Below are 12,689 nucleotides of genomic sequence, written 5' to 3'. Positions count from 1 at the left end.
CGAGAGAGTGCGGTGTTGGTTGCATGTGCAGCAACGGATGGGTTTGGGTAAGTGCATGAAATCTTGCAGGAGAACGCTCACTATATGTATTGTGACGCGATGAGGCAGCAGCGCGTGCAGATGTGGCCAGGGTTGAGCTTGAGGGAATAGAGGATCACAGCGGGGATTTGTGTCATGAGGGAGAGGACCTGGGATTCTGCCGCTGGCCACAGTCAAGATGCGGACGGATGCAAATGGGTTTACCTTTGGGGCTAGAAGTGGCAGGCCCGCAGTCATGTTTGCACTATCACTATGGTGGATTGCACAATGAGTGCTGCAGTCCACTAGTGACATTTAACTTACAGGCTTATATTATTTGTACCAAATACTAGGGCCTTACAGGCAAGTTAAATATTCCAATTGGATATACATCAATTTCATTACGCTTAAAGAGGGAGCACAGGCACTTTATCTCTGGTTAGCAGGGGTAAAGTGCACAGAGTTCCACAGTCACACAACTGGGCTTCCACCATGCAACTTATGGTCAATGCCTACAGTCTCCAATAAGAAATGTCTGCTTGGACAATACCACAGATTTTGTATCCTCAACCAAGTAGCTCTTCAAACATGGCATGGGCACTGGAATACAGCTAGGTCTTGGCTATATCCAATAACTGACAATTTTCAGTTTCAATTGTGCTGCAGATTTCTAGGTTAAGTGTTGTTGCTGAGTGGCTGTTTCCATAGACACACTTTGAAAGGCCCCAGGTTAGGATGTTTTCTCTGCTACTGTTAGCCGACAACAGCTTTGGTTCTTCTCTTAGGTTGGTCAATTAATCGTCAGGCTAGATTAGTTATTTCTTGATATTTCCATGGTCATTTCGGAGAGGTGGTTTTAGCCGATTCCCAAAAGAACTCTTGATATAATGGAAACTGAGCGTGACATTGGAAGCTGAGTGTGACACTACTGCCTTTGCAAAGATTGATGAACATCTGTGTTGAGCTGAGAAATTCATCTGTGATTTTAGGAACTAGGGGCCATATGTATCAAGCCTTTTGTGAATCGCAAAGGCCGAAATTCGGCGAATTTCGGCCTTTGCGAATCGCAAAAGGCTATTTTGCATGATTTGAGATGTATGAAACAATCGCATCTTAAGGAATCGCAAATACTTGCGATTCCTTAATTTGCCATAGCATTTAAGGAATCGCAATTTTGCGATTCCTTAAATGCTATGTATGAAGCTTTTAAGAATTACGATTTCAGGTTTAGAAATCCCAAATTACCACCAACTTGTAGTTGGTGGTAATTTGCGATTTCTTGTAAATATGCACAATTGTGCATTTGTGAGGGTGGCATATGACGCACATACATGCCCATTGGGCATGTATGTGCGCCATATGCACACACATGTAATTTACAGGGGTGCAGCAGGGTGTCCTTGAGACACCCCTGCACCCTTGCAATAATTCTCAAATTGCGATTAGCAAATTGCGAATTCGTAATTTGAGAATTATTTGGAAATCATTCCTATGGGCCTCCTGGCCCATAGGAATGCATTGGAAATTATTCCTTAATTCGCAAAATGCGAATTTGCAATTAAGGAAGCTTAAGGAATCGCTAATAAAAAGCGATTTTCTTCATACATACCATTTTGCGATTCCTAAATAGCGATTCCTTAAAAATCGCTATTTAGGAATCGCAAAACGGACCTATGATACATATGGCCCTAAGAATTATATTTTAGTGTGGCATGGCAGTTCTGAGAAGAGTGATATTATGTAACAGAGAATCATGAGGAGGAGGTGGAAAATGCAACCATCAACAATCCAGGTTTGCTAGGTGAAATTATCAAAGATACTACCTATACTTTCTACCTGCAACTTATTGGAAGAACCTCAGAAAGCCCTCAATCTTATGTTCACCTTTCATTATAATTTTTTGAAGGAACTTAGTTACTTTTAAACAATTGACACTTCAGTTTGCCTTTCTCATCCATAAATTTGCATGCACCTTTCCCCCAATCAATCTAATCAAATTGACAACTGAGCCTTCATCCGCTCATCTAACACTGCGAAGTTGCTTTGGCAACATTTTCAGAGTGATATTGAACTAAAAGTCAATAAAAATAACTGCTAAGTGCTGAAAACACCAATGAACATGACTGTGATTATGAGGACTGCATCATTATTAAATCTGAGAAATGTGGTACATGTGTGCAGGGTAATAAGTAATGGCCCACTTTCTAAGCAGATATTACCTAGTTGGAGGACTTACCATGAAAGGAATCCTACATATAGCAACTCTGAACACTGGATGAGTGAGAGTTTTGATCTTTCCAGTGTGTCAGTCACTGTAGGACTATCACTGAACTAATGCCACCTTTGACGACGCAGGCTTCATTCAAAACAGAAAAGGAAGCTACCAAAGGAGCCCCAGGAGGATGTAAAGCAAGACCACAAACTTCACTCCATCCAAGATGAAAGAAATTGCACCCGTTTTGGGTTGGCCTTAACATATTTAAGTTTGACCCAGAGTCAAATGACAATGACCCGGAAGTAATTCATCTTTGAGACTGGATTTTCAGAGAGCATAATGAGCGGTGCAACGACGGCCTGCAAGCTAATTCGTTTTGCTAATAACCCTGCAGCCTAATGTTTCCCCCAACGACGGCGTCATGTGCTGTTGAAGTCTACGAGTGCGCTTGGACAGGCAGACAGACCCCTAGGTACCACTGCTCTTCAAATAAACGTCACTGTAAATACCGATATGCCACGGTGTTGTGTACAAGGTATCAGCTCGACTGGCGGAAATTAATAACTGTTATTATGAGTTGCTTTGTGAGTGTCTTTAGAGCTGCACGTTTTCAGGAGAAGTTTTGCAGCCAGCTTACAATTTCACATTTGTTTCCAATCATTGTCAGGCGCTGTGCTTTTGTTTTTCTGTTTCAGTGGTGCTGACCTTGCATCTGCACAACATTTAATTTCACATCAGCAGCTCAAAAGATGAACGCAGCCTTTGTCCTTTCGTGTTCTGAGTGAGCCATCTCTAATTTATAATCACACAATTGACCAGTGCTGGTCAGCGCCCCCTCCCCTCCCCAATGAGATCGTGAAGCTCCTGACAAGAGAATTGTTTGTTCCCGAAGCCATCCCTTTCGGCACGGGCCTACAAACACGGAGAACTGGAAAACAGCACTCAAAGGACGACAATCAGGCGTTTGATGTTTGGGGTGGAGCACGCGCATCGCCGTGAAAGGTGTGGCAATTTCGGCTGTTTACAATCATTTAAAATGCTGGCTTTCTTTAATGCTGGCAAGGCTAGTGGGAGGGGTATGGGGGTGACCCTGCTGTCACCTCCCTGCAGGTGGCGAGCCAAGCATCTCTCTTTATTCACAGATTCAGGGGGGAAACACTAATACCTCTGTTTAAATCAGGCCTGAAAAATTAATTGAACTATATAACATTCTTAAAGGGAAAAAAAATAAGTAAATGATCTTGCAAAAAAGACAGCGGTGCCAAAAGCATTTTGGCTGCTAGCTTTCAGGTCCTCACCCGGGGCGTAGCTCCAGGAGGGTGTTTGAGGTGTTACATCGCCCTAAAATATGTATTCCGTGGTAAATAGTTGAGTACAAGTGAGTGCTTTTAGTCGTGTAATGTAGTGTCTGTCAGATTTCACCTGGGATTTTCACCTGCCCACACAGACAAAACACACACAAACTTCTCTACGTTTTGAAGACCTTAAGAAATGCTGATTCGTTTTTAAAATATTGCGTTTTAAATATCCCTAATAATTCACACTCCTCTCTGTTTACACTGCCCCTTAAGCCTCCCTAATTTCCTGCTGCTAACAGAATGTGTTTTAAAAAGATGACCCAGCGTGATTGCTGGGAAATCTGAAGCACACACCCCCAATCACACTGGCCAAGCCACGCCCCTGGACCTCACATGTTGCGTCTTCAGACTTTAATGTAATCGCCTAAGGAAGGTGTCTCGACAGTTAAAGATAGCAATCGGAGGTATGTGTCGGGCTAACAAAGATATCCCCTTTAATAATGTTCCATGCCATCCCTTGTGAGAACAGTGGTGAGTTCGGATTCCAACGAACTGGTGTGCGAGATAGTCACTGGATCAAAACAACTGAGCTCTCCTTCCTCGAAGATAGCCGTAGCAGCAACACCCTGAGCTTTTATGCAGCTGCCTGTTGAGGCACGTCCCCCGTCTGACTCGAATCTAAGATTTAAAAAAACGTGCACTTTCACTGCTGGATACATTCCCTCCAACCTAACCTGTCCACAAAAAAACAACAAAAAAACGCGTGGCTGTGGGAGTAAACGCCCAACCAAGTGCATCTATCCTTGCTAGACATTGCTAGGCTTCTACGCAACGCAAACAAATGTTACTGCAGTGGCCGTCACATATCAAAAACACACAAAAGGGTGATTGGAGAAATACCTGCAGGTAGTCTAAACCACTGACTATCTCTCTGAGTATCACTGCAACCCGTCGTACAGCTCTGGACACAGACCAGCCCTATGCAAATCAGTACGAGCCCTGCTGCTCATAAAACTCACTCCCGGAAGGCAAGCGAGGCCTCCTCCAGAAGGGGAGACAAGGACTCCCTGACCAGTGTCAGCATTGTTAGACCATATCGGTGAGGTACAGCTTGGATCCTGTGGCCAGCAATGGACTAACATCATTGGATCAAACATACAAAAGGTGATGGTGGAATTCTACGCGAGCTGGAGGCTCCAGCCATTGCTCAGGGCCCTTTAGGAAGGAAAGAGGCTTTATCGGCTGGCAGAAGAGCAATAATGATGTTAGGACATTCCGTCAATGAGTCTAGAATGTCAAAGTATAAAAGGAGAGATTGGAAGACAAGAATTGAAACTTTGGACAAGAAGCTTAAAATAAGCTGTCATTGGAACTCTCAAAATGTCTATGGTCTGATACAGCATTATACACCAATGACGAGGGCTATGGCAGTTGTCAAAACTCTTGAAACCCAATTATAGGACCGAATCGCAGACGAGGACCTACCACAAGGGTGAGAAATTTTCACAATTGGTACAGCCCAAGGCAGGAAAACTACAATGCCATTACAAAATTCCACCCACAGAGGGTAGAATGCTAAAAAAATTTTTTAAAAAAGGGAAAAACAGAAAGACTAACATTGAAATGTTGGAGCCGAAGGCCTGAACCAGCCATCAGTGGCCCAAGTGTTAGGACAGGAGTTTCTGGTTGTCAGAGTATGCACCCTGCACAAGCAGGAATCACCACTCTATCAGGGTAAGCAAGATACACACTAAAAGATAACTTGCGGTCATCCTCTGGTAGCTTGGCACAGAGTAGTCAGGCTTATCTACAGAGGCAATGTGTAAAGTATTTGTGCAACATACACCCACAAACACATACATACACAGTAACAGTAAAAACACCCCAAAAAAACTCCACACAGGGTTAGAAAAATAGATATTTTTATGAGTAAAGCACGAACAAAACAACAAATCCAATCAGTAGAAGCAGAGTTATACATTTTGAATATTAAATCGAGCTCTAGAGCTTAGAGTCAAATAGCGCGTAGGGGTTACTTGAAGTCACACTGGACCAGGGTAAATTAAAAGATTAGGCCGACCGCAATGGAGGGCAGGCTAGCTACAGGACTCATGCACGTCCTGCTAAAAAAGTGCCTTGGTTGGAGCAAACTTCGATGTTGAAGACTTGATGCGTAGGTTGCGATCCGCGCAGGCGATGAAGGTGTTGATGAGGAACCCCTTTATGATGCAGGCACTGCATAGTCACAGAGCCGCACAGTCCTTCAAAGTGATGTCGATCAGCTCCTGCGTCAAAGAGCAATGCATTTGTTGGGATTTGCGCAAAATCATCACTGCATCGATTTTGATGGTTCTGCACGGCAGAGTCACCTTCCAAGGGCTCCGGACTGACTGGACTGGCACCACTTGGCAGGTAAGGACTCACAGATGGCAGAGTCCAGGTGCTGTTGCAGGGTTGAAGGATGTCTTTGATGGCCCTGAGACTTCAAAACAGGGGGAAAGTTAACAAGCCCTTGGAGTCACTCTGGGTTGAAGAGAGATGGCTCCAGCCTTTGTCCTCAGCAGGTCAGAGATCAGCAGACAGCAGGGCAGCACAGCAAAGCAGAAAAACTGTTCTTCCTGAGCAGCAGTCAAGCAGAATGGCAATCCTTGTAGCAGAGCAGTCTCTACTCCTGGCAGAGTTTTTCCCAGGTCCAGTAGTATATAATCTTGGTAGGGGCAGAGCCCCAGTACTTATACCCAGTTGTGCCTTTGAAGGGGGTTGACCTCAAAGAAGGGTCTTTGAGTTGCACACAGGCCCTTTCTTCCCAACCTTGGCTTCAGAATATCAGCAAGGAGTAAAAAGCCCTTTGCGTGGGAAACAGGATACTGACTGCCTATTCAGGTGTGTCAGCTCACTCCTCTCTTCCTGCCCAGGAAGAGCTATCAGAATGGAGATGAGTTATCTGCCACACCCACCCTTCCTGTGTCGGTGGCTGTCTAAAGAGAATGCACTAAGTGTAGCTTTTACCCACCCCAGACATTTATTGGACCCACTCCAGACTTGTATTGGAGACACACAAAGCAGTACGAGCAGATAAATTATCCATGGGGGTGGAGGATGATGTGATCTAGAGGGGGCCCTAACAAGCTTTTGCAAAGAAATCACAATGGGCTCCAGAATCCACTTCCAAACAAATAAAAATTACAGAGACTCAAAGAACAACACGAGCAATCCGGAAAAGCCTGTCATGCTCCTTTGATTTGGTGCACGAGTACAAATCCCTAATAACATCGACAACTGATAAGTCGGAAGCAAAACCTTTTGTTGTGCCCCCTAAGAATTCACCAAACCCTTGTCCTGAAGAGAACCCCCACAGAAAGTGTGTGTTCGAAACAAGTAGACAATGATCAATAGGGGATCTTAGTTCAACAAGCATCAATATGGACGCATAAATTCATTTGTCTAAAGAAACTATTGGAAGCCCATATTAGATACCTCTGGACTCTTTTGACGTTCCAGTACTAACAGCACTCTCTATGAATGTAATGCTCTGGTCTTGTAAAATTTTGGGATTGGTGGAGATGCAATTTTAGCCTAGTTCATGTAAAAGTTTGCGTTATCACAATGTATATGTGATTCATCTTTCCATATTTCACACGTTTTTTCACTGTATATCCATAGAGTTGAATTTGGATTGTCCTTTCTTTTATCGCACCAAATGTGAAAGTCTAAAATAAGTTTGTGTTCAATCATCACTAAAACAAATTAGAAGTCATGATTGAATAAAATGTACCTCATGCAGAAGTGAAGATGTGTTTAAATCTCACAACCACCTGATTTAGGTTTGTCTATACACTTTTTATAAGGGAAATTTCTAAATTAGTGTTGTTGGAATCCAACCTTACCATTAAACGGAATGTATCATTACCATTCCAAAGATTTAAAATATGTGATGCAGCTATTACAGCTTAAAAGTGTATTATTGAATTTCCAATGCTAACCTATAAGAGGAGTAGGCCTCACAGTTGTGAAAAAGGAATTTGAATGTTTGTCACTACTAGGACATGCAAAACTTGTCAGTACAGTTCCTACCTTTTACTCACATAGCACCCTGCCATGTGGGCTACCTAAGAGCTACCTTAGGGTTGACTTATGTGTAATAAAAGGGAGTTTAACGTTTGACAAGTAGTCTTAAATGCCAAGTCGAGGTAGAAGTAAACTGCACACACAGGCCTTGCAATGGCAGGCCTGAGACAGGTTTGACATGCAACGTGTGCTGATAGCACAATCAATGCTGGAGGCCCACTGAGGCATTTGGTTACAAGACTTAAGTATATGGTATACCACTTTACAAAGGACTTGCAAGTAAACTAAATATGTCGATTGGGTACACACAATAGTTAGCATGTTTAGGAAAGAAGTGCATGCACAACTGGTCAGCAGTGATAAAGTGTTCAGAGTCCTAAGGCAAATAAAAAGATTAAGCAAAAAGATGAGGTAAGCAGGCAAAAAGGTTTGGTGGAAGACCACCCTAAGGATGACACATTTAACACTGAGTGATTCCTTTGTCATAAAAAAATCCTACACCACAGAACAAATCTTATCAGATCTGTCAGTGTCTGAGACCCAGCAATAACTATTTGCTGCACTGAAACAAGTCATGTAAGGTGGGAGAGGTATACCTTACTTTGATCACTAAAGTGAAGCAAACATTTTTGTCTTATATGTTTTCAAAAGCGAATTACTGTGATGGAAAGGGTATAAAGCTGGATCATCAGAATAATGTGATGAAAAAGAAACATGTTTATCATAAAAAGAGTTTAAAATTATTGAAATTAGACAACAGCTCTCAACAGCAGTTAAATTACTTATACTGCAGACTGAGAACAGGAGCAAATAATGGGTGTCACTCTGGGTCTATAGACAACTGGCTTTGCAGTACCCACCAATATAAACGCATTTCAACAATTATAGTTCCAGACATAAAACTATACTACACAACAGAGTAAAGAAGGCTAAGCGCCAATTTAGCAATCATACTGCTTGAGGGTGCCGCGTCCTGTCTACAGACCGGGTTTCCCCAAAACCTGTTTGTATCACTTACAGAAAAGCAAGGCAAGAAGTAAATGTGCACAACTTAAGCACTATGTTGTGTTAAAAAAAGTCCTCTTAACTGGGTGTGTTTTCAAAATGAGTGCAATTAAAACCTCAGTACCATGGTCCTTCCAAACTGATATGGAAAGTGACTATTGGCTTCCTGCAGATGAGATATAAAACATGAAAATCAATACAATACCTCTCTCTCCTACACTCCAGACTTTTTACTACTAGCAGCAGACACTATACAGTCTATTGCGGTGGTCTTCAAACTTTGTAATGCCACGTCATCAGGCCACGAGTATGACAAACAATTTTTCACAATATTCTATAAAATTGACAGCTCTAAACATATTATGCAATTCAAACATTGCAGTTATATTCAGCTATCCTATTTTAATCAAACCTTTAAATACGTGATTGTTAACATACTATGGGCAGCCAGGTCTCCTTAAGGCCTCCATTAGGTCTAAAAGTATCCGTATTGTGATTTTTTATCAGAAATGCGAGGGTGGAACTTTTAGGCTTATTTGGAGCTCCCTTTTCCCACCCTGTCATTTATCCCCCACTTCCAGCCATGACAAGTGACAAAAGATGTTAACTATGGCCCACTACAATCAAAGTGTGCCCACTACAATCACAGTAGGGCTCACTACCACTCTGTTTTTTCACTAAATAAACACCAGTTTTCAGTACGATGCTTTTCTTGACAGTGCCTGGCGACCCTCCTGAGATTAAACCAGCCCCGAAGGGGAGACCATTACCCAATTTGAAGACGTCTGGTCTATAGTTAAACACAATGCCACTATACCTGGAATCCTTCGGATATGTCCGCTGCCTCATTAGAAAGCTGTGATCTGTATTGACTAAGAGGGAAAATGAACACACCTTCCCAAAATATGCCAGTATTACACTCAAACACACATGCCAGCTGGTTCACAACGCTAGTCCCAAGAATCTAAGGAAATATTAGAATAACACTCAGATGTACAATGAATAAAAGATTAACTCTTTACCCCGACACTGGTCAAAATGTCTTGTGACTGGAGGTAAAAAGATAGCAGTCTCCAGTTATGCCATGAAATCACAACTCAAAACAGAATGCCTTTGCCACAGCTAAAGGGGACCAGATTTTCAACAAAAAAAAAACAGGACATGCCCCAACCATAGAGGTAGGACTACGAATTTCTGAGGATTACTTATTCGGCAGGTCTTACCAACACAAAAAAATACACTGCAATGCGCACAAATGAATTAAGAGCAACTTAATCTCACAGTATCATATGTGTTCACATAATTACTTTCTGATAAGGGCCACTCGCTAATCCTGCACTGGTACACAGGAAGATATGCATCTTTCTGTGTAGTTGAACCCCTTTGAAAACCATGAGGACCTAAACTTACAGACATTTGATATAAAGATGTTTAAAAAACATGAATCCCATGAATATCCAGATCATTTGGTTAGGCTACCTTACACAGCCTGAAACACTATTAACATGTAGGCGTGTGGGTCCCCTACCCATTGGAGGGGTTTCATCTTACCGTTTCTGGGTCATTCTCGAAGACCTCCCTGGCCTCCTCACGGCTGCACCTCTCCTCCACACACTCACGCTCAAGGTGGCCCTGCTTGGTCTCCTCAAAGATTTGGTTGGCTCTTCGCTGTCGACTGCGCAGAAACTGAGTAGCCTCATTGGCTGGGAGAACAATCGCTGGTTCCAAGAGAAAAGAAAGACACCAATTAAACAAGGACACTGGTGAAGGATAGGTCTCATACAGCCACAGTGATTGGATGTAGATAATGTACAATTAGGAAGCACCACTTGTTCTGCAGACAATTACACCACCAACATTCAGGAGCGACTTTAAGCTAGTAGGCCTCTTATAGGCTGGGGCACAATGAGACAGATGTTCACATGTTTAATATGTGCGAGGCACTTTATCTCATCTTGTAGGCCTCTGATGGACAGCAACAGACTGAGGCAGATGCACAGAAGCCATTAGAATCACACGCATTGATGCAGTCTCAATCTCTCTTGATATTTGCCCTGTGTAAAGGCCTTCAGCTTCAATCGATGACCCAAAAGAATAACATCTCTTTATGGTAAAACATTTTTGGAATCCAAAGCCCTCAAATATTACTGGTTTGGTCCCTGACTTCAAGGGCTAAAGTCTAAAAGTGAACCATGTAATCGGTTGTAAGGTAAAAAAAAAACAAGCAAAGGCTTGCCATGGTGCGTTTCACTTTTCTAATTGAAAACCAACACATGAAAAGAGCCCCCACCCCAAAAGTTTCTCAGCTTGTTGAAGAACCGTTGCATTGCTGTACCCTACTAATTCAACCCACTTCCAAAACTTCTTGAGCGTGCGCTTTGAATCTACTATCCCACTGTGTATGAAATGCATACACATAAAAAGCTGTTCACTGTTTCAGATAAACTGAACGTCCCTATTCAAATACGGGAAATAACAGAACACAATGGCTTACATATATAAACTCATTGCTTTTAGAAAGTCGACATGCTAGTATATGGGTATTAAGAACATGGTCTCTGTAAACTGTAATAATATTATTTGTTTATACGTTTTTACCAAAAGGGAAGGTTTCTTTCACCCAACAAAATCAGTTCCACCTTAATACATCATACCTTTGTTTATCACCAGTACCGGGCACCACACATGGCGACTCGATTTTAAGATAACTTCACATACATTTATTGGTGTGCCTGGTCTGGGGAGAGAGTGCTATGGACCAGTGAAACTAAATAACACAATCAGGGACACGTCGTGGTTATAGTTTAGGCAGGTCCCAGTAGTATTGGTAAAACGACAATAAAAGGGCTCATCTGAGAAATGTATCTAAATCTGCTATTTTCCTGGTGCTGGGAGGCGTTGTTTCTTACTAAACACAGGTGGGAAATAGGCACAGATATTTTCTGCTTGTGTGGGTGTTGGAAACACTCGCCCTATCTTTATCTTTGTCTTTCCCATCACCCACATTTGGGGTCCCTCCACCACAGACAAGGGACGAAGTCCTCCTGCTGCGGTCGGTAAAGTGACCCCCGACTAGCCGAGCACGCACCGGAGAGCGAGGCAAGCCCTGCCCGGCTGATGCACCGGCTGTGCTGCTTGCTGCCTCGCCTCGGCTCTCTCCCATTGGTAGCAAGAGAGCAGGAGCAAAACAGGAGAAAAATGAATAATACTCACTGGCTTGCGCGCGGTCTGCGGCTAGCAGGACAAAGAGCAGCGCGGCCCCCAGCAGGGCAGCGGCAGCCTTCATTGTGCTCGGTGTGCGGGAGCCCCGGCCTGGCTGGGGCGCTCCTGTAGCCTGTCTTCCTGCTCGGCGCGCTCCGGTCTGCTCTTCCCCTGCTGCTGCCTCCAGAGCCAGCACATCCCAGCCCTGCTCCTGCAGGGGGGGAGGTGGGGTCGATCTCCGGCCTTGCCCAATCGCTTAGAAAGTTTGCATGCATATGCTAAACGACCGGGAAGCAGGCATTTCACTTTCGCTTTTCCTGTGGTGTCAATAAAAAAAATGTGTTAAAAAAAAAAAGAAAACAACAGATGCGGCTTCCCAGACGTGAGCAACACGTGTCAGTTCTGCCACTGGATACTGCACCCGTTTGCTGCTGTCATCCGAGTCCCGAGGGATTGTTACTGAATTTTGTGCAGACTGGAATGAAAAAACGTGAAAAAGGCAAAGAACATCAAAATGTGCCCCTTTTCCAGCTTCTGCTTTGAATTAGTGTAAACTGTTTGTCTGCACATTAATCTTTCTAAAAAACCACGGTGACCTACAGTTGCCCGCGCGCAGCCTCTTCATCTGCATACCCCTCCAGCTGCGTGTGCCATGGTAACGCAGCACTTCAAATTACACATTTAAAATGACAACGGCATATGCAATCCTCTGTTATTGGAATGTTGTAAGGTAAAATAGTAACCCCAGTTGCAGGAAATGGCGTAATCAATGACAACACTGTATGCAGATTTGCCACCTGACCAGGTCAGTATTTTACTTGCAAGACCTGCGTTATACTGTCCCCGTGAGTAAAAACAGCGGGAAAAATAGGAAAACAATATTT

The 12,689-nt window shown here is 43.3% G+C and overlaps 1 protein-coding gene across 1 annotated transcript in view; it reads right to left on the bottom strand.

Moving 5' to 3' along the window:
* Positions 1 to 12,123, bottom strand: part of GAS6 (growth arrest specific 6) — a 500,934-nt gene extending 488,811 nt beyond the window's left edge. The window contains exons 1-2 of the mRNA XM_086934685.1: positions 11,818 to 12,123; positions 10,156 to 10,322 (exon numbers count right to left, since the gene is read on the bottom strand). Coding sequence (XP_086790811.1) covers positions 10,156 to 10,322; positions 11,818 to 11,890 — 240 coding nt within the window. The 5' untranslated portion in view covers positions 11,891 to 12,123. The remainder of the gene's footprint in view (positions 1 to 10,155; positions 10,323 to 11,817) is intronic.
* Between the last annotated feature and the right edge of the window lie 566 nt (positions 12,124 to 12,689).

This window comes from Lissotriton vulgaris, chromosome 8 (assembly GCF_964263255.1).
Source record: "Lissotriton vulgaris chromosome 8, aLisVul1.2, whole genome shotgun sequence".
NCBI classification, from domain to species: Eukaryota; Metazoa; Chordata; class Amphibia; order Caudata; family Salamandridae; genus Lissotriton; species Lissotriton vulgaris.
The sequence above is the reverse complement of the archived record's forward strand: the minus strand, read 5'-3'. Positions and strand labels throughout refer to the sequence as shown.